We start from the raw sequence: 24,905 nt of genomic DNA on the forward strand, positions 1-24,905 counted from the left end.
CTTTCCCATTTCTCCTCTTAAGTCCACCAGGCATCAAACATGTTCTCTCTTCTATCTGCCTTACCCTGAGCAGCCATTTGTCACACATTATCCCAGGCAGCAATATGACTGGCAGGAGCATCACAGCCAAGTCTGATCTCGATGGAGTGGAGGTTATGAAATAGGGCTTACTGGGGACAACAGTAGGCACCCAACTATTACCCTGCTGAGAATTGGTTAACAATCAGCATGGAACAGGAACTGAACTCAGGACTTTGTGGTCTCTACAGCTCAGTGTGGTGGGGGTGGTGGAGTGAGGGTTTCTGCCTTTCTTCCAACAGAACATGAGCTTGGTGTCTATGATGAAAGCAGAAACCATCCTTACCTGTATATCCTATTTTCTCAAAGCTAAGTAGATTGAAAATGCTATTGTAGAGCTGCATTTCCTTCTTGTGGTTTTGGTCCATTTCATCCAGGATTTCCATCAGCTCATTGCCAGTCTTGGTGGGGTGGCCACATTCCCCCTCATGAGCAGTTAGCTCGTGGAATGGCCCCTGCCATGGACATCCAATCCGCTTGTATTTACACAGTGTTACTCTAGCATGGGAAAGGGAGGGAGGAAAACAACACAGCAGGTTAAGCAGAGTTTAAACAGGCTCAAACAAAAAGACTGACTGGCATTTCCAACACACCATTCATGAAATTAGGACCTTCCAAAGCCATCTATATATAAAGAGTCCTGTATCCAGTAGTGGTTATTACACTAGCAAAGATGTGAAAGTCATCATGGGACTTTGATTTACCAAAATGACTCCAGTGATGGGGAGCTTTTGTTACAAAGTTAGATTGGAAAGTTTGGGGTGGACTTCTTGGAGTAAAGGAGATTATGGGGAGATTTGATAGAGATGCACAGGTGTGGCCAAAATAAACACAGGAAAACATTTTCCTTTAGTTAACGGCACAAGGACTAGGGGACACAAGATTTTGGGCTTGAGATGTAGGGGAAAGGTGAGGAAGAACTTTCTTTCACCATGCACTGTAATGGGATGGAACTCACTGCCCATGAGGGAAGGTGATAAGAGGCAGAATTTTGTTTTTATTCATTCAAGGGATGAAAGCATTGCTGGCTAGGCCAGCATTATTGCCCATCCCTAATGGCCCAGAGGACAGTTAATAATCAACCACATTGTTGTGGACCTTGAGTCACATTTTGGTCAGACCAGGTAAGGATATCCTTACATGTCCTTACGGCCTGAAGGACATTAGTGAATCAGATGGGTTTTTTTTCTGACAATTGACAATGGACTAATTCCAGAATAAAAAAAAAACAAATTCAAATTTCACCATCTGCTGTAGTGGGATTTGAATCCAGGTCCCAAGAACATTACCTGGGTCTCTGGATTAACAGTTCAGCAGAAATACCACTAGGCTATCACCTACCTTTAATGATAGAGATATCTTCAAAGATATCACAATCTCAGGATGTCACAAAGTAAATTAAGTACTTCTGAACTGCAGTCACTGTGAGATGAAGCAGCTTGTGACAATGGTAAGAAGGTATTAAATAAGTCAGGTCTCCAGAAAACATATCAACATCTCACACTGGACAAATTAATCTTCAGTGCAGTCCCTATGGCAGTGTGGAGCTTATGACAGACCATATTGTGCAGCCCTCACACTGACTTTCTGTTCCTCCCAGGTGCCTCTCATCCCAGCACGGGGCTTCCCAGAGGAAAGAGGCCAAGCAGTCTCCTTGGTTGCTCTACTGGAAGTACAATGGAGTACGATGTGCTTAAGTGTGAAATTGTCAATTTTTGCAGAGGCAGAAAGAATACAAAAGCATATTACTGAAAAGGTGAGAGGTTGCAGAGCTCAGAAATGCAAACAGATCTTGGTGCACAAATCACAGATTAGTATGCAGGCACAGCAAATAATCAGGAAAGCCAATAGAATGTCACGTTTCATTGGAAGGGGAACTAAATGCAAGAGTAAGGAGGTTGTGCTTCAGTTATACAGGGCATTGATGAGATTGCATCCGGACTATGGTGTACAGTTCTGGTTGCTGTACTTAGAGAAGGATGCTAATGTATTGGAAGCAGTTCAGAGAAGGTTTATAAGACTAATATCTGGATTGCCTTATGAGGAAAGATAAGACAGGCTAGGCCTAGAACTAGGGGTCTTTGTTTAGAAATAACGTATCACCCATTTAAAACAGAGATGAGGAAACACGTTTTCTCTCAGAGGGTTATGAATTCCCTTCCCCAAAAGGCATTGGGTGCAGAATCTCTAAATATTTTTAAGATAGAGTAAGATACATTCTTGATTACCAGGGTGATGAAAGGTTATTGGGGATATGCAGGAAAGTAGAGTTAAAATCAGATCAGTTATGGAGGACCTATATGGCGAGCGGGTTCAATGGATCGGTTAGGTGAAAGTGAGGACTGAAGATGCTGGAGATCAGAGTCAAAAAGTGTGGTACTGGAAAAGCACAGCCGGTCAGGCAGCATCTGAAGAGCAGGAGAATCAACGTTTCAAGCATAAGCCTGATGAACAGCTTATGCTCGAAATGCTGACTCTCCTGTTCCTCAGATGTTACCTGACCGGCTGTCCTTTTCCAGCACTACACTTTCTGACAATGGATCAATTAGCCTACTCTTGTTCCTTGACTGTATGTTCATATGTACCATAGGGACAATTCTGAACTCCCACCATCTGAATGTCTACAGGTTAGGCCATCCACTATTTCAATGAGTACATGTTAATCTATCTGCCAACTCAGAGTACAGATTAACCCACCCACATTCTCATTCTCTAAACTTATAAAAAATACTGCAAACTTGCAAAGAGAAATAAGAGCAAGTTAGAGGGAACATATAAGTTAATAAAACAGAAGTGAAGAATATCAACTCCATTCAGAGAGACAGTGACAAGATAGAGCCAGGTTAGCAATGACAATATCACACGAAGCTAATCAATAACAGATAAATATTCTTTGACCTGTGTTGTGAGAAGGATCAAGTAATATTTAGAGAAAAGCTTATATAAATACTTTGTTGTCAGATTTTTAAAATATCAAAACAGCTAACAACGTTATCTCCTCTTTCTCACTCTTGTCTGGAATAACATGATCCTTTGCAATATGAAAAGCAGAACGGAACAATAATAAACAGTTAGCGTGGTGACATGAAGGCCATTTAGCCAGACTCATATATAAATTACTAAAAATGGTGTTCAAGTCTCTATTTTGTGATGTATTTTAAGCATTGTAAACAGAAGAATTACAGATCCATTTCTATAATGTACTCGTAGTCTGAACCTAAATTATATGCTGAACTTCACAGTATATCATTTCAAATTTCCTAGTGGAATTTGTTTTTTGTTCTCATGCTGTGAATGCTGGTGGTAAGGCTGACAATTATATTGCCCATCCCTGAGGTGTGACAGACCTTTTCCCAGAAATGTTGCAGACTGTGTGGTAACAATACTCCCAAGTCATTAGAAGACATATCACAAAGGGAGGACATTCAGTCCATCTTGTCTTTGAAAGAACTGTTTAATTATACCTACTCCCCCATATTCACTCTCCACATCCCCTTTCCTTTTCAAGTATTTCTGCAATTTCCTTTTAAAAGTTGAACCAACTCCACAAACATTCAGGCAAAATCAACAACAGTGAACTGGACACTGTCTGGGTGGATGAGAATTATCTCCTCTCCAGGTTCTGTTTTCTCATTTCTCAAATGGCCAGTATTCCAGGTCAGTAAAACATATCAAAGATATCCTGAAACTCTCCTTGGAATGTAGCATTATTGACTGAGACAGCATTGCTACCAATCATTCTAAATGACAACAACATCCCTATCAAGTTGCATCATGCTTTAAGTCACAACATTCTCATAAGGCAGTGTGGTGGCAGAAATAATAAACATGCAAAACAAATTCTGCACTCTAAACCTCAATAACCCATGTGACATTTTGCCCCACGTGCTCAAAAATCCGTGGGTGGAGAATTGTCCCCATTCAGTCACATAAAGACCCACAAAGAAAATTGTAACCCTGAGACACAGGGTTATACAATGCAGAAAATGCCCTTTGGCCCATCAAATATGTAATGATCTATTTATACGAGTCCCACTTTCCGGTATTTGGCCTGTAGCCTTAAATGTTATGACATTTCAAGTGCTCATTCACAAATTTTTTAGTCAAGCAAACTTGACTAAAATTTGTGTAAGTCTACAGGTTCACAAGCTCTTTAATTGCCAAATTTTCATAGAAGTAATTTAATTGGGGAAGGGAGATTGATACTTTGCCTGAACTGGGATGAAGAGCTCAGGAAAGCAGACCTCTCAGATCACCACCATCTTGGATCTCACCATTTACACATTTTTTTAAAGGTTGTAGAGAAGACAAGATGCTCAAATAGAGGAGCAGCTGACAAACTTACTCTGCTCACAAGAACAAACCCAGCTTCTCTAGTCTCTCTACATAACAAAAGTATATATTTAATAAATTTCTGATTTTTCTAATGGCTTAAGGAGATTCTAGGGCATTAACAAGTGATGGGGTGGAACAGTGTTCAGTTCGGAACAGCACTTAGATTGTGGATAAAGGTGATCATGTGACCATGTTGCATTTACTGCACTCTTAGTGAGTTCTAACAACCACAATATAACAAATGTAAACAGGTTATTGAGCTTGACGTGCATTTCATGCTAACGTGCTGCTGCTGAGTATCTTGTGTGTTGTTTTAAAGCAGTGATGATCCAGCAACTACACATGGTTTCAAAATCTGGGTAAGCTTCTGCTCTCATGTACAAATGTTAAATGCAGATGGGGCTTTCATTCACATTGTGTAGTGATCCAATGGGATGAGACACAGTACATGGGCATTTTCTTGTAACCATTAATACACAAACTGAACAGATTTCAGCAAGGGTTTCTGTGACCTGTAACATAGAAACGTAGCTGCTGTCCTTGTCGTCCTCGATGACAGAAGTGGTTGTGAATGTGGAAGGTGCTGTGTAAGAAGCCTTTCTGTAGTGCATTTTGTAAATGATACACACTGCTGCTAGATTAGATTAGATTACTTACAGTGTGGAAACAGGCCCTTCGGTCCAACAAGTCCACACCGCCCCGCCGAAGCGTAACCCACCCATACCCCTACATCTACATCTACCCCTTACCTAACACTACAGGCAATTTAGCATGGCCAATTCACCTGACCTGCACATCTTTGGAGTGTGGGAGGAAACCGGAGCACCCGGAGGAAACCCACGCAGACACGGGGAGAACGTGCAAACTCCACACAGTCAGTCGCCTGAGGCGGGAATTGAACCCGGGTCTCTGGCGCTGTGAGGCAGCAGTGCTAACCACTGTGCCACCGTGCCGCCCACTGAACATTGATTGGTGAAGGGAATGAATGATTGTGGATGTGTATCAATCAAGTGAGCTGCTTTATCTAGGAAAATTCAAGCTTCTTCAGTGTATTGGAGCTGCGCTCATCCAGACACATAAAGGGTCACAATCTTGATTTGTGCCTTGCAGATGGCAGACAAGCTTTGGGAAGTCAGGAGGTGCGTTAATTATGCAGGATTCCTAGCTTCTGGATTAGTGGTGCTGGAAGAGCACAGCAGTTCAGGCAGCATCTGAGGAGCAGTAAAATTGATATTTTGGGCAAAAGCCCTTCAGGAATAAAGGCAGAAAGCCTGAAGCGGGGAGAGATAAGTTAGAAGAGGGTGGGGGTGGAGAGAAAGTAGCATAGAGTACAATAGGTAAGTGGGGGAGGGGATGAAGGTGATAGGTCAGGAAGGAGGGTGGAGTGAATAGGTGGAAGATAGGCAGGTAGGACAAGTCATGGGGACAGTGCTGAGCTGGAAGTTTGGAACTAGGGTGAGGTGAGGGGGAAGGGGAAATGAGGAAACTGTTGAAGTCCACATTGATGCCCTGGGGTTGAAGTGTTCCGAGGCGGAAGATGAGGCATTCTTCCTCCAGGCGTCTGGTGGTGAGGGAGCGGCGGTGAAGGAGGCCCAGGACCTCCATGTCCTCGGCAGAGTTGGGCCACAAGGCAGTGTGGTTGATTGATGCGGGTGTCCCGGAGATGTTCCCTAAAGTGCTCTGCTAGGAGGTGTCCAGTCTCCCCAATGTAGAGGAGACTGCATCAGGAGCAACGGATACAATAAATGATATTAGTGGATGTGCAGGTAAAACTTTGATGGATGTGGAAGGCTCCTTTAGGGCCTTGGATGGAGGTGAGGGAGGAGGTGTGGGCGCAGGTTTTGCAGTTCCTGCAGTGGCAGGGGAAGGTGCCAGGATGGGAGGGTGGGTTGTAGGGGGGGCGTGGAGGGAATGGCCTTTATGGAAGGCGGAAAGGGGTGGGGAGGGAAATATATCCCTGGTGGTGGGATCTTTTTGGAGGTGGCGGAAATGTCGGCAGATAATTTGGTTTATGCGAAGGTTGGTAGGGTGGAAGGTGAGCACCAGGGGCGTTCTGTCCTTGTTACGGTTGGAGGGGTGGGGTCTGAGGGTGGAGGTGCGGGATGTGGACGAGATGTGTTGGAGGGCATCTTTAACCACGTGGGAAGGGAAATTGCAGTCTCTAAAGAAGGAGGCCATCTGGTGTGTTCTGCGGTGGAACTGGTCCTCCTGGGAGCAGATACAGCGGAGGCGGAGGAATTGGGAATACGGGATGGCATTTTTGCAAGAGGTAGGGTGGGACGAGGTGTTATCCAGCTAGCTGTGGGAGTCGGTGGGTTTGTAAAAAATGTCAGTGTCAAGTCGGTTATCATTAATGGAGATGGAGAGGTCCAGGAAGGGGAGGGAGGTGTCAGAGATGGTCCAGGTAAATTTAAGGTCAGGGTGGAATGTGTTGGTGAAGTTGATGAATTGCTCAACCTCCTTGCGGGAGCATGAGGTGGCACCAATGCAGTCATCAATGTAGCGGAGGAAGAGGTGGGTATTGGTGCCGGTGTAATTACGGAAGATCGACTGTTCTACGTAGCCAACAAAAAGACAGACATAGCTGGCGCCCATACGTGTGCCCATGGGCTACCCCTTTGGTCTGGAGGAAGTGGGAGGATTCGAATGAAAAATTGTTAAGGGTGAGGACCAATTCGGCCAAACAAATGAGAGTGTCGGTGGAAGGGTACTGTTGGGGATGTCGGGAGTTTTACTATGGTGGTGAGGGAGCGGCTTCCTCACCACCAGACACCTGGAGGAAGAACACCTCATATTCCGCCTCGGAACACTTCAATCCCAGGGCATCAATGTGGACTTCAACAGCTTCCTCATTTCCCCTTCCCCCACCTCACCCTAGTTCCAAACTTCCAGCTCAGCACTGTCCCCATGACTTGTCCTACCTGCCCATCTTCTTTTCCACCTATCCACTCCACCCTCCTCCATGACCTATCACCTTCATCCCCTCCCCTACTCACCTATTGTACTCTATGCTCCTCTAGCTTATCTCTCCATGCTTCAGGCTCTCTGCCTTTATTCCTGATGAAGGGCTTTTGCACGAAACGTCGATTTTACTGCTCCTTGTTGCTGCACTCTTCCAGCACCACTAATCCAGCATCTGGTTTCCAGTATCTGCAGTCATTGTTTTTTCGTAGCTTCTGGCCTGCTCTTATAGTTACAATATTTATATGGTTTCTCCAGCTAATTTTCTGGTCAATGATAACCCCTAGAGTGTTGACTATGGGTGATTCAGTGATGCCAGTACCAAAGAATGTTAACAGGCGATAGTTAGATTCTTTCTTACTGGAGATTATCATTGCCAGGCACTTATATAGTGCAAATGTTTCTTGCTACTTGTGAGCCAAGCCTGGATATTTGTGCAGGCTTTGTTGCTTTGGGACATGGGCTGCTTCAGTATCTGAGAAGTCATGAATGGTGCTGAACATTGTGTTATCATAAGCAAACATCCCTATGCATCCCTTATGATGGATAGAAGATGACTGATGAAAATGGTTGAACTGAGGGCACTACCTTGAGGAACCCTACAGAGATGTCCTGGAATTCAGATAACTGATCTCGAACAACCACAACTGCCTTCCTATGTGGTAGCTGTGACTTCAACCAACAGACAGCTCTGCCTGCATCCCCCCATTTCCCATTTACTCCAGTTTTGCTTGGGATATTTGATTCCAATTGTCAGTGTAGTCTGAACAGTCAGAGAGAGACTACATCAGACTGAGACAGAGTGCATATCTGGAAATTTGGGTCAAAGTGGGAATTCAACTGGCAAATCTTTTGCCAGTTTAATAGTAGTATAGGAATCAGACTTAGAATCATATCCTTTACAGAAGTTAAATAATGTAATTAAACAGGCAGCTGCCTTAGAGTGGTGGTTATCAACATATACCTGAAATTTCTTGCTTGAATTAGGTGTTGATTACTGTAGCAGAAAGTTTATAAAAAAGCTCATCAGCGCTCTATTTATGGGGTTGGTTGTTTAAAGCACAAGGTGATGAGAGGCATAGTTGAATGGATAGCCAGAGACTTTTTCCCAGGGCTGAAATGGCTATTACAAGGGGGCATAATTTTAAGGTGACTGGAGGAAGGTTTAGGGGAGATGTCAGAGGTAGGTTCTTTACACACAGAGTGGTGGGTGTATGGAATGCACGGCCAGCAGTGGTTGTACAGTCAGTTACACTAGGGACACTTACGCGACTCTTGGATAGGCACATGGATGATAGTACGATGAAGGGTTTATAGGTTAGCTTGATCTTAGAGTAGGGTAAAAGGTTGGCACAACACTGAAGGCCGAAGGGCCTGTACTGTTCTATGTTCACACAGTCAGTGCATGCCAAATTGTGACGCTAAGTGAGACTTTGCCTGAGTGAGACAGAATAAGTGTAGGAGTGTAACAAAGCCAGTCAAATGGACCTCATAGAATATAAGACCATTAGACATAGTAGTAGAAATTCAAGGTGTGAGGTGGCAAGTTTAAAAGAGTTACGCGAGGCAGATTTTTCACTCAAAGACTGATGAGTTCCTGGAACACGTTGTCAGAGGAGGTGGCGGAAGCAGACACAATCGCAGCATCCAATAAGAATCTGGACGAATACATGAATAGGAAGGGAATAGAGGGATATGGATCCTGTAAGGGAAAACAGTTTTAGTATGGAAGGGCAAAATGTGTCAGCGCAGGCTTGATGGGGTGAAGGGCATGTTCCAGTACTGTATTCTTCTTCTTTCTTAGAAGTACGGATATCAGTCAATAATTGCACAATTTACAGTACCATGTGCAACTCCTCAGATACTGAAGCCCTCATTCAAATGCAACAAGATCTGGAAAATATTCATCTTGGGCTAAAAAGTGGTTAAGTAACATTTGAGCCACACAAGTGCCAGGGAATGACTATCTCCAATAAGAGACAATCTAACCAGCACCCCTTCACTGAATCCCCCATCACCAACATCCTTGGGTTACCATTGGCCAGAAACTCAATTCAAAACTAAACACACTGGCTAGGAATACTGTAGGCAGTAACTCCTGACTCCCAAAACCTGTCCACTATCTACAAATCACTAGTCAAGAATGTGATGGAATACTCCACACTGAGCTGGATTGGTTCAGCTCCAACAACACTCAAAATGCTTGACTTCATGCAGGGCAAAGCATCTTTCTCAATTGGCACCACATCCATTGGCACTAACTCTTTCCACCGCCAATGCTCAGTAGCAGCAGTACTATCTACAAGAGGTACTGCAGAAAATCACCAAAGATCATTAAACAGCACCTTCTAAACCCACAGCTACTTCCATCTAGAAGGCCAAGGGCAGCAGATACATGGAAATACCACCACCTGCAAGTTCCCCTACAAACCACTCAACATCCCAACTTGGAAATATATTGCTGGTCCTTCACCTAGAATTTCACCCCAAGGACATTATGGGTCAACCTACTGTGTGTGGACTGCAGCATTTTGAGAAGACCATCCACCCCCACCTTCTCATGGGTAAATAGGCAAGGGCAATAAGTGCTGTCCAGCCAGCAATGCCCATGTCCCACAAGTGAATTTTAAAAAAAATCTCAGATGGAATATAATAAAGGAAAATGTGAGGTCATCCACTTTGGTAGGAGCAACAGATGTGCAGGCTATTTCATAAATGGTATGAGGTTAGAAAGTGTGTATGCACAAAGTGGCCTAAGTGCTCTTGTTAATGTCACTGAATGCTAACACCATCTGGTTCACGCCCTCTAGGGAAGGAAATCTGTCATCCTTATGTATCTAGCCACTGGACAGATCACTTTGCATCGGCCCAGGCACGACTAGAATGGCAAATGAAGGTCAGTTGATTCTGCAAAGTCCTCCTTTATCAACATCTGGGGTATCATGCCAAAATTCTTAAGCTGTCTCGTAGGCTAGTCAACAAACAGCCTGACAGTAATGTTTACAAAATCACTGCTTACGTAAAATATCCTAAACATCACTATCACAGGGTATTTCCTGATCCACTGGAGGTCATAGCGCAATGGTATACAATTGGAAAGGATTTAGGCAAGGAAACCTCCTGCTGACAACCATATTCTGTTCTTCCTCGGCTGATGAATCTATTCTCCTCTATGGTGAAGATCAAATGGAAGCACAGTGGCAAGGGTGCAGAATGTACACTGGTTGAGGGATTTACACAGCTATCATGAAAAGTGGTTCAGTAAAAATACTACTGACCAAGTTGGTCAAGTTCTAAAGGACATAGATGCTAGACTGGGTCTGCAGAAAGGTGACAGAATCAGAAACAGAGAAAAACCTGTTAAAATTTGTCTTCTCCAATCTAATTATTACTGATTGCTGAGAATGAAAGTTGGTGGAAGAGAGCACTGCATAGTTCTCACTGAGACAAAGTCCTGTCCTTAGATTGAGGATACCCTGTAATGTGTCGTGTGCTACTATCACCTTGCTGAACAGGATAATTTCAAATAGCTCCAACAACTCAAGACTGGGTATCCATGAGGCACTGTGGGCTTTTAGCAGCAGAACCATAATCATGGCTCCTCACTCTACCATTACCATCAAGGCTGGTTTAATAAAGAGTGCAGGACACTTATGCCTGGTGCTGCATCAAACATACCTAAAAATAGAGAATTTGCTGAAGATGCAACTCAGGATTACTTGCAAGGCATAAAGTGGGAGCAAATACATGTTAGAGCTAAACGACTACATGAACATAGATTTGATCCAAGCTCTGCGGCCCTGCCATATCCAGTTTCGAATGATTGTGGACAATTAAACGATTCACTGGAGGATGCAGATTCACAAATATAATTATCCACAATAAAGGGGAAGTATCACCCATCAACAGAATAGACAAGGCTGAACCATTTGCAACAATGAATCCTCCAGCATCACAGATATCAGTCTTTAGCCAGTGTAGCGAAATCAATAAAAATAGGCTGGGGCATTTTTCCCTGGAGCGTAGGATATTGAGGTTTCAGAGGTTTATAAACCTTTCAGAGGTTTATAAAACCATGAGAAGCATAGATAAGATGAATAGCAAAGGTCTTTTCCCCAAAGTGAAAGCATTCAAAACTAGGGTTTATATTTTTAAGGTGACAGGAGGAAGATTTAAAAAGGACACGAGGGGCAACATTTTTACACGGAGTGGTTAGTGTTTGCGATGAACTGCTAGAGGAAGTCGTGGATGCATGTACAGTTACCAGCATTTAAAAGACATTTGGATAAGTTTATGAATAGTAAAGATTTGGAGGAAAATGGGTCAAATGCAGACAGGTGGGACTAGTTTAGTTTGGGAACATGGTCGGCGTGGACTAGTTGGACTGAAGGGTCTGTTTGGATGCTGCAAAAGCTATAGGCCCTCACACATTCCAGCAACAGCAAGGAAGATTTGTGTCTCAGACCTAGATGTGTCCTTCGCCAAGCTGTTCCAGGGCAGCTATAACACTTGCATCTGCACCTGTCTCATATTCTGAAAATGTTGCCTGATTCTGGACACCCCAACTAGTGGAAGCATCATTCCTGCACAGCTATTCTATCGAGCCTTGTAAGAAAAATTATGTGTCCTCTTCTGTGAAAACCAAGTCAAGAGGCATATTCAATTCTTTGGTATTCCTTTGTTCCCCATTGTAATTTTCCACATTGGTCATTCTGCTATAATGTGTCTTTCATTAATGTGAATTCGCTTTAATGTGATTGCCAAATTGGGGACACTATTTCTACAGCTCGAACTTTTAAGGTATGTATTGATTATAACGCGATTCCAGCCCCATTTGTTTAAATGCTGCTGCTATTGCACAATTTTATTATAATGCAAGATTGAATGAGAACGGAACTATTTTCTAGCAGAACTGACCATATTTGCCTTTAAAAATCTTTCTCTAATAAAAGCTTCTAAAAATATGTGAAGAGAGTACATGATTGCCTCATGGTATTGTCACTAGATTTACAATCCAGAGTCTCAGGTAGTGTTTTGTGGACCTGTTTTTATATCCCACAATAAGAGATTATGGAATCTGAATTCAATAAAAATGAATTCGAAGTCTAAATTAGATCACTGTCACTTGTCATAAAAACCCACCTGGTTCACTAATGCCTTTTAGGGAAGGAAACTGCCATCCATACCTGGTCTGGCCTATATGTGACTCCAGATCCACATGTGGCTGACTCTTAACAATTAGAGAGAGATAATAAATACTGACTCTACAATAATGCCCCTATTGTTCCTGCATGTTTTGTCTCATATTCTGTTTTCTCCCTCTTGATCAATTTTTCTGTCCTTTTTTACTGAACTCTAAAATGTTCCCAAGTCCTCAGGCTTGCTTTTCTAGCAATTTTATATGTCTCCTGTTTAGAACTAATACTATCCATAGTTTATTTTATGGTTGCACCACCTTTCTTGTTTTGTTTTTGCAAAAGATGGGAATGGATTATTGTTACAATGCATATGATCCTTAAATATTAGTCACCACTTATCCTGGCAGCCGTTCAGTATGGCTCCCCAATCCATCATTACCAACTCATGAATCACTCCCTTTGTTTAGATTCAAGACTCTAGCTTCAGATTTACTTTTTCACTCTTCATCTTAATGAGCAACTTTATCATTTTATGGTCACTTTGCCCCAATGGATCCTGCACATCAAGACTGTTAATTAATCCCTTTCTCACTGATTTCTTATTCCTCAGAAAATTAATTTCTGATCCCATTGTCCTTGAAGGCTTCTGTCCAATCTCCAAACGGTCCTCCTTTGCAGAATCCATGAATGTTGCCGCCAAAATATTATTGCACCTTTCCCAAAATTCCATGCTTGTATCCCCCAATTTGGTTTCCAATCCTGACAGATCACTGCAACAGGAGGTTACAAATGCCATTTTTGCAATTGTGACAAAGAGCTATCTAGGTTTGTTCAATACATCATTTTAATTGCATGATACTATGATCTTTTGCTATAAATTCTGTCTCTTATGATCCTGCCCCACTAATTACCTGAGCAAGGGGCAGTGCTCTGAAAGCTAGTGCTTCCAAATAAACCTGCTGAACTATAACCTGGCATATTTTAATTTTGTCCACCCCAGTCCAACAACGGCACCTCCACAGCGTGACAAAGTTCAACATTTCTTCCTTAACCTGTGACAGCACTTCTCACGGTTGATCTCACACTCTCTCTCCAACACCTCCTAGCCCTCTGGGAAGGACTGCTTTTAACTTCTTCCATTCTTAGCTTCCATTCATACCAGAGTTATTTGTGATGGGTTCTCTGCCCACTCTTACACGATTACCCGAGTACTACCCAAGAATCTATTTTTGTCCCCTAGTTCCCATCTGCATGCTACCCCTCCAAGACAGCAACCAAAGATACTTTTTGATGTTTAAAAATTAGTCACTGATGGATGTGCATCACGATTGTTTATCTCGGATTCTCTTTGAAACGGTGATGCGAAGATAACTTTTGAGGTGTTGCTCCATCAACCCGTATCTAAGGAAAGATGTGCTAGACTTGGAAAGGGTCCGGGGAAGTTTACAAAAATAATCCCGGGATGAAGGCCTTGTCATAGGAGGAGAGGTTGAGGATTTTGGATCTGTACTTGATAGAGTTTAGAAGGGATTAGAAGGGGAGATTTCATTGAAACTTACTCAGACTACTGAAAGACCTGGATAGAATGGACATGATGATGTTTCCATTAGTAGGAGAGACTAGGACATGAGGCCACAGCCTCAGAGTGAAGGGATGACCTTTAGAATTGAGATGAGGAGGCATTTAGTCAGCCGGAGGGTGGTAAATCTGTGGACCTCACTGCTGCAGAAAGATGTGGAGGCCAAATCATTAAGTATATTTAAGACAGAGGTAAATAGATTCTTGATTAAAAAGGGAATCAAGGGTTACAGGCAGAAGGCAGGAGAATGGGGTTAAGAAACACATCAGTAATTGAATGGTGGAGCAGAGCATTTGGAGGTGGTGGTGTTTCCACGCACCTGCTGCCCTTGTCCTTTTAGGCAATAGAGTTTGCAGATGCTGTAGTGCATTTTGTGAATAGTATCAATTGCTACCCTTGTGCAATAATGATAACAAAGTGAATGTGGGAGTTGATTGATGGGGTGCTGATCAAACAGGCTTAGTCCTCCATTATGACAAACTTCTTGAGTGATGTTGGAACTGCATCCATCCAGGAAGTGAGAAGAATTCCATCACACTCCTGCTGTGCTTTGTAGATGGTGGACAGGCAGTAAGAAGGCACAAGGTGATTACTTGCTGCAGAATTCTAAGCCTTGTACACACTGTATTTACATGAACAAAAACAGAAATTGCTGGCAAAACTCAGCAGATCTAACAGCACCTGTGGGGAGAAAGTAAAGTTAACACTTCTAGTCTGGCGACTCTTCAACTTTGTTTTATTACAGTATTTATATGAGTGGTTGAATTCTTTTTGTGGTCAATGGTAACCACAATGACGTCAATAGTGGGGGAATTCAGCAATTGTAATATCAACAAATGTCAAAGTAGGTGGTTAGATTCTCCTTATTTGAGCTGATTATTGCCAAGTGCTTGTGTGATGCAAATGTTACTTAACACTAGATATTGCCTGGATCATGCTGCATGTGAACACAAGCTGCTTGAGTGTCTGAGGTGTCATGAATGCTACTGAACATTATGCTATTATCTGTGAACATTCCCATTTCTGACCTTGTGACAGAAAGAAGGTCTCAACTGAAGTTGGCTGGACCTAGGGCATTATTCTGAGGAATGGCAAGAATGAGATCCTGGAAGTGAGATGATTGGCCTCCAAGAACCACAAACATCATCCTTAATGATAGGTATGACTCAGACTCCCAGTTCTACCTCATCAGCATCATTCTTCACTCCTCCAGTGCTTTTATCTTTTTGCATTCTTATCTTCCATTCATACCAGAGAGTTGTTTGTGATGGCTTCTCTGCTCACTCTCACACGATTACCCCTGGGTGCTACCCAAGATTCTATTTTTGTCCCCTATTTCCCACCTGCATGCTATCCCCGCTCCCAACCCCCAAGACAGCATCATTGGGTGAGAGGGACATATACCCTCAACTCCCAGTCCTACCTCATTAGCATCATAGAACATAGAACACAGAACAATACAGCACAGAACAGGCCCTTCGGCCCACGATGTTGTGCCGAACTTCTATCCTAGATTAAGCACCCATCCATGTACCTATCCAAATGCCGCTTAAAGGTCGCCAATGAATCTGACTCTACCACTCCCACGGGCAGCGCATTCCATGCCCCCACCACTCTCTGGGTGAAGAACCCACCCCTGACATCTCCCCTATACCTTCCACCCTTCACCTTAAATTTATGTCCCCTTGTAACACTCTGTTGTACCCGGGGAAAAAGTTTCTGACTGTCTACTCTATCTATTCCTCTGATCATCTTATAAACCTCTATCAAGTCACCCCTCATCCTTCGCCGTTCCAACGAGAAAAGGCCGAGAACTCTCAACCTATCCTCGTACGACCTACTCTCCATTCCAGGCAACATCCTGGTAAATCTTCTCTGCACCCTCTCCAAAGCTTCCACATCTTTCCTAAAGTGAGGCGACCAGAACTTTCAGTCCTCCAGTCCTATTTATCAAAGTTTATGCTGTATCCTGTACTGGCTGATCAGAAACTGACTCCATAATTGTAAACCTTAAAGTTTATTCTCCTGTCTTTGCTGAAGACATTGTTCCCTAGCTACTCACTCCCCTCTCCCAGGGCAGGTGATATTTAGCCAGTCTCTTTGCTCTTTGATATCACGTTGGATCTTGTGATGACATTCCAAACTCACTTTGCTGTCAGCACTAAAATATCAATTTCCAACACCCTGATATTTCTTGACTTTACCTGTCACATCTCCATCTGCTTCAGAAAGCATTATTCATGTCTTTGTAACCTCAACTCAATATTCCAACTCATTTCCGCCTAGTCTGAAGTCATCCAAAAGTTTGCCTAACTCACAAATCCAATTCCCCCATCCATCCATGTGCTCACTGATCTACAGCACTCCCAGCCAAGTAGCATTGTGACCTTACAATACTCATAATTGTTTACAAATAGCCTCACCCCTACCTATTCCTGTAATTTTTTCCAGGCTGATAATCCTCAGATATCTATGCTCCCTTGAACATAATTCAGGCCTTAATCTCTCCACAATTGGTAGCACTGCCGTCAGTTGCCTTGACGTCTGGAATCCCATTTCCACCTCACCTTTCCCCTTTAAAATGGCTCTTTAGAAATTTGACTAAGCTTTTCTGTAACTGATCCAAAATCTCCTTATGTGGATTATTATCACACTGCTTTATAAAGCGCTATAAGGTGCCTTAATATGTCTCAAGTGGTGAAAAGCACTAAATGAGTGAGTTGTGGCTATAATACATACTATGTATATAGACATTTTTTTAAAGCAGAGCCTTGGCAGGTGGATAATATTCCTAAATGTAGAATACAGTTCAGTTCATTGATGTAGCCAGAGTTTCCTGGGATATTCAAGAGAGAGACTATGATAGAGTGACAATATTACAGTATCCAGTATTACATTGTAACAATTTCCAGAGCAGAATGCCATAAATTAGCAGCACTGGTGCAGAGGTTCACCTTCTTGTTCTCATCAAAGCACTTACAGCAATATTTGAAGCAGGTGAGTGCAGCTGCTGTATCTTTCAGAGGTGATTTGTAATACAAACATAGCAAGTGTATTTTTTTTAAATTCATTCACGAGACGAGGCATTGGCCAGAGGGCAGTTGAAAGTCAACCATATTGCTGTAGGTCTAGAGTCACATGTAGATCAGACAGGGGAGGATGGCAGCTTCCTTCCCTAAAGGAAACAGTGATCCACATAAGATTTTTTTTGACAATCTACAATGGCTTCATGGACAGTAGTGGATTCTTAAATTTTCTGAAAAGTCTGGAATTAATTCAAATTCTACAATCTGCTTTGGCAGGATTTGAACCATTAGTTAACTTTCTGGATTAAATTATCCAGCAATAATACCATAAGGTCATCATTCCCCCTGTGGTATAACACCATCCATCTTGGAGATTGCAGCAATATAACCCACACCCTCACCCTGCAATTTCAAAGTAACTTCCTTTGCCAACCCCCTCTTTTAATTGTTAAAATAACAGGAAGTCCAATGTTATCCTGTGAAAATCGCATGGTGAGGTAAAATATAGGATTAGAAAATTGCATCAATAAACACAGTGCACTTATATGGAGAAAGAGCACATCACAATCAAAGGTATTTTAGGAAGGGAGAGTTTGTATGTAGTTGCATCTAACCAATTGCAGGTGGTCTGAAATAGAGGCATAATTACTTGTGGAATGGGGGAAATACATCAGCACAGTTTGTTGCTAGCAATATGCCTCAAATAGTAATGAGACAATTTGTTTTGGTAATATTAGTTGAGGAATAGATATTAGGAGAAAGCAAGGACTGCAGATGCTAGAGATCAGAGTCGAATAGTGTGGTGCTGGAAAACCAAAACAGGTCAGGCAGCATCTGAGGACCAGGAAAATCAGGGTCTGAGATAAAATGTGTCTGTGTGTAGGTTTTGCACTTACCACTGTAAATGCATAACCTGCACCCACACCTCCCTATTCACCACCACCCAAGGCCCCAAAGGATCCTTCTACATCCAACAGAGATTTACCTGTATTCCACACGTCATCTACTGTGTCCACTGCTCTCTGTGGGTCTCCTCTATCTTGGGGAGAGGGGACGCCAACTTGCAGAACTTTTCAGAGAACATCTCTAAGATGCACACACTAAACAACCTCACTGCCCTGTGGCCGAACATTCCAACTCTCCCAACCACTCTGCCAAGGACATGCAAGTTCTGGGCCTCCTCCACCGCCAAACTCTAGCCACCCGATATCTGGAGTAAGAATGCCTCAACTGCCATCTTGGGACCCTCCAACCACATGGGATCAATATATACTTCACTATTTTTTTTAATTTCCCCTTTCCCCACCTTATCCCAGAGCCAACCTTCCAACTCAGCACCATCCTCGAACTGTCTTACCCGTCCATCAGCTCCCCCTCCTTTCTGTCCTAGCAACATCACACCAACCTCCATCAACCTATTGCATTCCCAGCTACCTCCTCCTTCTCCTCCCCACCCCCCAGGTCCTGCCCCACTCCCATTTATCTCTCAGCCTCCTTGGGCCACCCCCTCATCCCTAACGAAGAGCCTATGCTCGAAATGTCAACTCTCCTGCTCCTCGGATGCTGCCCGACAGGCTGTGCTTTTCTAGCAGCACACGCTTAGACAGAGGGATAATATTGTCCAACATTCCAGAAGTAAATTACTCCAAACAGTGCCACCCACTTGAAATCAGACAATGTAGGATTGACACCTCATCTAAATAAAAGTCATTCCAGTGCCCCATTAATGTTTAGAAAAAAAAGTTGTAAAAAACGAAACAGCTTCTTTCATAAAACGTTTACAAATACACATACTGTATAACAATAATTTCATAGAAAGTTTAGACTAGCGTTTTGCTTTTTAAAATTCTTTCATGGAATATGGCTATGCCTGACAAGGCGAACATTTGTTGCCCTCAAAATGGTGGCAGAGAGATGCCTTCTTGGATTGCTGCAGTCCACATGGTGTAGGAACACCAATAGGATTCGGATCCAGACACACACAATTCAAATGAGGATGTTGAACGGCTTGGAGAACTTGATGGTGTGTGTTCCCATGTATCTCCTACCTAGTCCTTGCAGGTGTTCAATGTAATGGATTTGTAATGTGTTATGGTGAAGTACATCTTGAAGATAGCGGTCAGTATGGATCAGGAATATGGAAGGAGTGAATATTTAAATTGTATCTATTAATGTAGATTGGCAGATTGTGCTTGATGGTTGCAAATCTCTGGAAGATTCTTGTCAATTCAACCTTCATTATGGTCTTTATTACTCAAAAAAATTACATATTTCACAATAACATGCATACAATCAAGGTCAGAGCTACTTCAAAAGTCTACAATGCAATTGACAGTTGCTGAGTTGTGAGATGTTGGGCCACATTTCAAGTGTTACTCTTTGGTACAGGACTGTAAAATTAAGTAAATGAATGAATTCACTAACACAAGGCAAAGAAACAGCAAAAGGGAGAACTGCCAAGACAGTGTAGCATTCAGCAAGTAGTCTTTCCTTGTCTGGGTGAAGAAAAATAACTTGTACTGCAAAAGCTGATCAGGAATAATTCTTAATTAAACTGAGAGAAAGGTCTGCTCAAAAGATGGTATCTCACTGATTCAGCTGAATCTTTCGGCCAACAAACATATTTGCTGCATATGCATCATTCAGCTATGAACAGACCAAATATTATGATTAAGGTACACAATAAACTTTTGTCAACATCTTACAGGCTTTGCACATTGCTTTAAGATTCTGGATTGTGTAAAGTGAAAACTATTACAAAATATCTTCAGACTCCATGTTGCAACACATGGAGTCGGGAGACAAACAAGGCAGAAGACTGAAACTGAAGGTTAGAATTCAAATCAGCTGGACTATTCACCCGAGCCACGTTCAACCAAAGCCACATAACCATACTAACCAGCTAATAACCAACAGGACTACGCATTTCAACATGTTCTCTGAACATAAAAATGGGTATAAGTGCAGTTCCCTGGATTAATCCTATCTCCTCCTTTAACACTAGTTACTGCTGGCTCATTCTCCAAAATTGATTTTTATTCGAAACGAATTTTAGTAAGGATATTAGTTCCGCTGTCATCTCCTGCTTTGAATGGATACAATGTGATTGGATTTGGAGCTTTATCCTTCTGCTTTTTGGATAAATAGGGCAGAGGAGCAGAGGTCAGCCACTTCTTGAAAAATTACTTTTAGGAGAGATTTCTGCAGCCTAGACGAACTAAGGTATAGGACAATAATCAATAGTGGAGCGATCTACAACTAAAATAGTGGAGCATTACAGTACTAGTCAGAAGATGCCATGCTACAAATCAGTATTCTGGTCCCATTGCACCTCAATCAAGATGCTCAGTTTTGAAGACCAAGGTGCACGAATGAGACAGCATTTAGATTAAAAAAGGGATGATTCCTAATGGCAGAGGACTGAAGGTACAAGCAAAGATAGAAAATTGCAGGATTCTACAGCTTTGAAATGTGGTTGAGAGATGATATCAGTTGTACAAGTAACAAACTGGTAAGGAACTGGTACATCCAGAGTGATTTCTCTGCACCTAGACAAATTGTTTACGCTGATTTGCCCCAATGAAGGGATTCTAACCTGGAGGCTGTTTCACATGGAAAATACAATTAAGGGTGTGGATTAGATTCATTAAGCACAAAGATTGAAATTGAGAGACATAAAACTGAGTATGATAAATAGGCTCTCTGCTTGGCAGTGAAAATTCTGATATAAATGACAATCTACACTGTGTTTTCCACTACTTTTATAGGAAACATAGAATGACTACTTCACAAATTCTAAAAGTCTTTCACTTACTGGTCATAGACTCATACAGGACAGAGACAGGCCCTTTGGCCAGACTGGTCCATGCCGACTAAAATGTCCGTCTGCACTAACCCTACTTCCCTTCACTTGGCCCATATCCTAGTTCTTTCCTATCCATGTATTTGCCAAAATGCCTTTTAAATGTTGCCAATGTACACGTCTCAACCACTTCCACTGGCAGCTCATTCCATATGCGTACCACCCTGCGTTAAAAAAAAGTTGCCCCTCAGGTTCCCTTTTATTTTCTCCCCTCTAGTATTAAGCTGATGCCCTCTAGTCCTCAATCCCCCAACCCAGGGAAAAAGACTGAGTGCATTCACCATATCCATGCCTCTCATGATCATCTTATAAGGTTAATATTTCCATAAGGTGCCCCCTCAGTCTCCTGTGCTCTAAAGAAACAAGTCCTAGCTTGTCCAATCTCTCCCTGTCACTCAGACCACTGACTCCTGGCAAGATCCTTGTAAATTTCGTCTGCACACTTTCCAGTTTAATTAATTCTTCCTATAACAAGGTGACCATAACTGAACACAATATGGTGAGGCCACACTTGGAGTAGAGTCAGAGATGTACAGCACAGAAACAGACCGTTCGGTCCAACTCGTCCATGCCAACCAGATACCTCAACCCAATCTAGTCCCACCTGCCAGCACCCAGCCCATATTCCTCCAAACCCTTCCTATTCATATATCCATCCAGATGCATTTTAAATGTTGCAATTTTACCAGCCTTCACCACTTCATCTGGCAGCTCATTCCATACACGTACCACCCTCTGCATGAAAACGTTGCCCCTTAGGTCTCTTTTATATCTTTAGTTCTGGACTCCTCCACCCCAGGGAAGAGACTTTGTCTATTTATCCTATCCATGCCCCTCATGATTTTATATACCTCAATAAGGTCACCCCTCAGCCTCTGACACACCAGGGAAAACAGTGCACTCTATTCAACATCTCCCTATACTCAAATCCTCCAACCCTGGCAACATCCTTGTAAATCTTTTCTGAACCCTTTCAAGTTTCAGAACATCCTTCCGATAGGAAGACGACCAGATTTGCAAGCAATATGCCAACAGTGGCCCAACCAGTGGCAACATGACCTCCTAATCCCTGTACTCAATACTCTGACCAATAAAGGGAAGCATATCAAATGCCTTCTTCACTATCCATCTACCTGCAACTCCACTTTCAAGGAGTTATGAACTTGCACTCCATGGTCTCTTTGTTCAGCAACACTCCCTAGGACCTTACCATTAAGTGTAAAAGTCCTGCTAAGATATGCATTCCCAAAATGCAGCACCTCACATTTATATAAATTAAACTCCAGCTGCCACTTCTCAGCCCACTGGCCCAAGATCCTGCTGTAATCTGAGGTAATCTTCTTCGCTGTCCACTACACCTCCAATTTTGGTGTCATCTGCAAACTTACTAACTATACCTCCTATGTTCACATCCAAATCATTTATATAAACGATGAAAAGTAATGATCCTTGTGGCACTCCACTGATCACAGGCCTCCAGTCTAAAAACAACCATCCACCACCACCCTTTGGGAGAATTCTGTATCCAAATGGCTAGTTCTCCCTGTATTCCATGAGAGTTAACCTTGCTAACCAGTGTCCCATGGGGAACCTTGTCAAACGCCTTACTGAAGTCCATACAGATCAAGTCCACCGCTCTACCCTCATCAATCCTCTTTGTTACTTCTTCAAAAAGCTCAATCAAGTTTGTGAGACATGATTTCCCACAAACAAGGCCATGTTGACTATCCCTAATCAGTCCTTGCCTTTCCAAGGACTATCCCTCAGGATTCCCTCCAACAACCTGCCGACCACCGATGTCCTGCTCACTGGTCTATAGTTCCCTAGCTTGTCCTTGCCACCTTTCTTAAACAGTGGCACTACATTAGCCAACCTCCAGTCTTCCGGCACCTCACCTGTGATTACTGATGATACAAATATCTCAGCAAGGGACCCAGCAATCACTTTCCCACAGACTTCTAGGGAACACCTAATCAGGTCTTGGGGATTTATTCACTTTTGTGTGTTTCAAGACATCCAGCACCACCTCCTTTGTAATATGCACATTTTTCAAGATGTCCCTATTCTATATCTTCCATGTCCTTCTCCACAATAAACACTGATGCAAAATACTCATTTAGTATCTCCCCATCTCCTGTGGCTCCACACAAAGGCGGTCTTGCTGATCTTTGAGGGCAAAAGTGAAGACTGCAGATGCTGAAAATCAGAGTCTAGATTAGAGTGGTGCTGGAAAGCATAGCAGGTCAGGCCTAACCCTAACCCTACTCCTCGGATGCTGCCTAACCTGATCTTTGATGTTGAAATAGCACAGCAGATCAGGCATCATCCGAGGAGCAGGAGAATCAACGTTTCAGGCATAATCCCTTCATTGGGAAGACTTTTTATGGTGAGGTTGGGGTTGGAGCAGATGGAGTAGATGGCTGTGCGTTGAGAGTGGGAGGTTAGAGTGGGTAGGAGGGGTGGACAGGTTGAGGTAGTCAATGTCACTTATTTATTCTCCTGCTCCTCGAATGATGCCTGACCTGCTGTCGTATCCCAGCAACACATTCTCGACTCTGATCTCCAGCATCTGTAGTCCTCACTTTCTCCTCCTAATCTTTGAGGGGCCCTATTCTCTCCCTTGTTACCCTTTGTCCTTGATGTATTTGTAAAATCCCTTTGGATTCTCCTTAACCCTATTTGCCAAAGCTATCTCATGACCCCTTTTTGCCCTCCTGATTTCTCTCAAGTATATTCCTACTGCCTTTATACACTTGAGGATTCACTCGATCTCTCCTGTCTATACCTTACCTATGCTTCCTTCTTTTTCATAACCAAACCCTTAATTTATTTTGTCATCCACCAGCCTTTCCTTTCACCCTAACAGGAATATACTGTCTCTGGATTCTCATTATCTCATTTCTGAAAGCTTCCTGTTTTCCAGCCGTCCCTTTACCTGCAAACATCTGACCCCAATCAGCTTTTGAAAGTTCTTGCCTAATACCGTAAAAAGTAGCCTTCCTCCAATTTAGAACTTCAACTTTTAGATCTGGTCTACATTTTTCCATCATGATTTTAAAACTAACAGAATTATGGCCGCTGGCCCCAATGTGCTCCCCCACCTACCCTGCCTTATTTCCCCAAGAGTAGTCAAGTTTTGCACCTTCTCTAATAGGTACATCCACATACTGAATCAGAAAATTTTCTCGTGCACACTTAGCAAATTCCTCTCCTAAACCCTTAACACTATGGCAGTCCCAGTCTATGTTTGGGAAGTTAAAATCTCCCACCATCTGCCTTCCCTGTTAGACCCGTTGCATTGAAATAAATGTAGTTAAATTTATCAGTCCTAACTTGTTCTCTGCTTTGTCCCTGCCTGCCCTGATTGTTTGACTTGCTTCTTTTCTTGACTGTACCAGTCTCAGACTGATCTCTTTCCTCACTAACTCCCCGGGTCCCAATCCCCCACCTTACTAGTTTAAATCCTCCTGAGCAGCGCTAGCAAATCTCCCTGCCAGTATATTAATCCCCTTCCAATTCAGGTGCGATCCATCCTTCTTGTACATGTCACTCCTACCCCTGAAGAGCTTCCAATGATCCAAAAATGGGAATCCTTCTCCCATACACCAGCTCCTCAGTCATTTACTCATCTGATCTATCCTCCTATTGCTATCCTCTCTGTTCGCAGGACCAGGAATAATCCAGATATTACTATTCTCTAGGATCTCATTTTAAAATTCCTACCTAACACGATATTCTCCCTTCAGAATCTCATCCTTTTCCCTTCCTTTGTTGTTGCTTCCAATGTGTACAATGATATTGTCCCAAGGAGGCAACACACCATTCTGATTTTTCACTGCTGGCCACAGAAAAGTCTGTCTGTGTCTTGGACTAGAGAGTCCCCTAACACAATTGATCTCTTGGAACCCGACATACCCATCGTTGCA

General features: G+C 42.8%; 1 protein-coding gene across 2 annotated transcripts in view; it reads right to left on the minus strand.

The window, feature by feature from the left end:
- Positions 1 to 24,905, minus strand: part of zftraf1 (zinc finger TRAF-type containing 1) — a 139,674-nt gene that overhangs the window by 26,503 nt on the left and 88,266 nt on the right. For both annotated transcript variants that reach the window (XM_072576482.1, XM_072576481.1), the window contains exon 3: positions 365 to 576. In XM_072576482.1, the coding sequence (XP_072432583.1) occupies positions 365 to 576 (212 nt within the window). The remainder of the gene's footprint in view (positions 1 to 364; positions 577 to 24,905) is intronic.

The sequence above is a fragment of the Chiloscyllium punctatum genome, chromosome 8, assembly GCF_047496795.1.
Source record: "Chiloscyllium punctatum isolate Juve2018m chromosome 8, sChiPun1.3, whole genome shotgun sequence".
Lineage (NCBI taxonomy): Eukaryota > Metazoa > Chordata > Chondrichthyes > Orectolobiformes > Hemiscylliidae > Chiloscyllium > Chiloscyllium punctatum.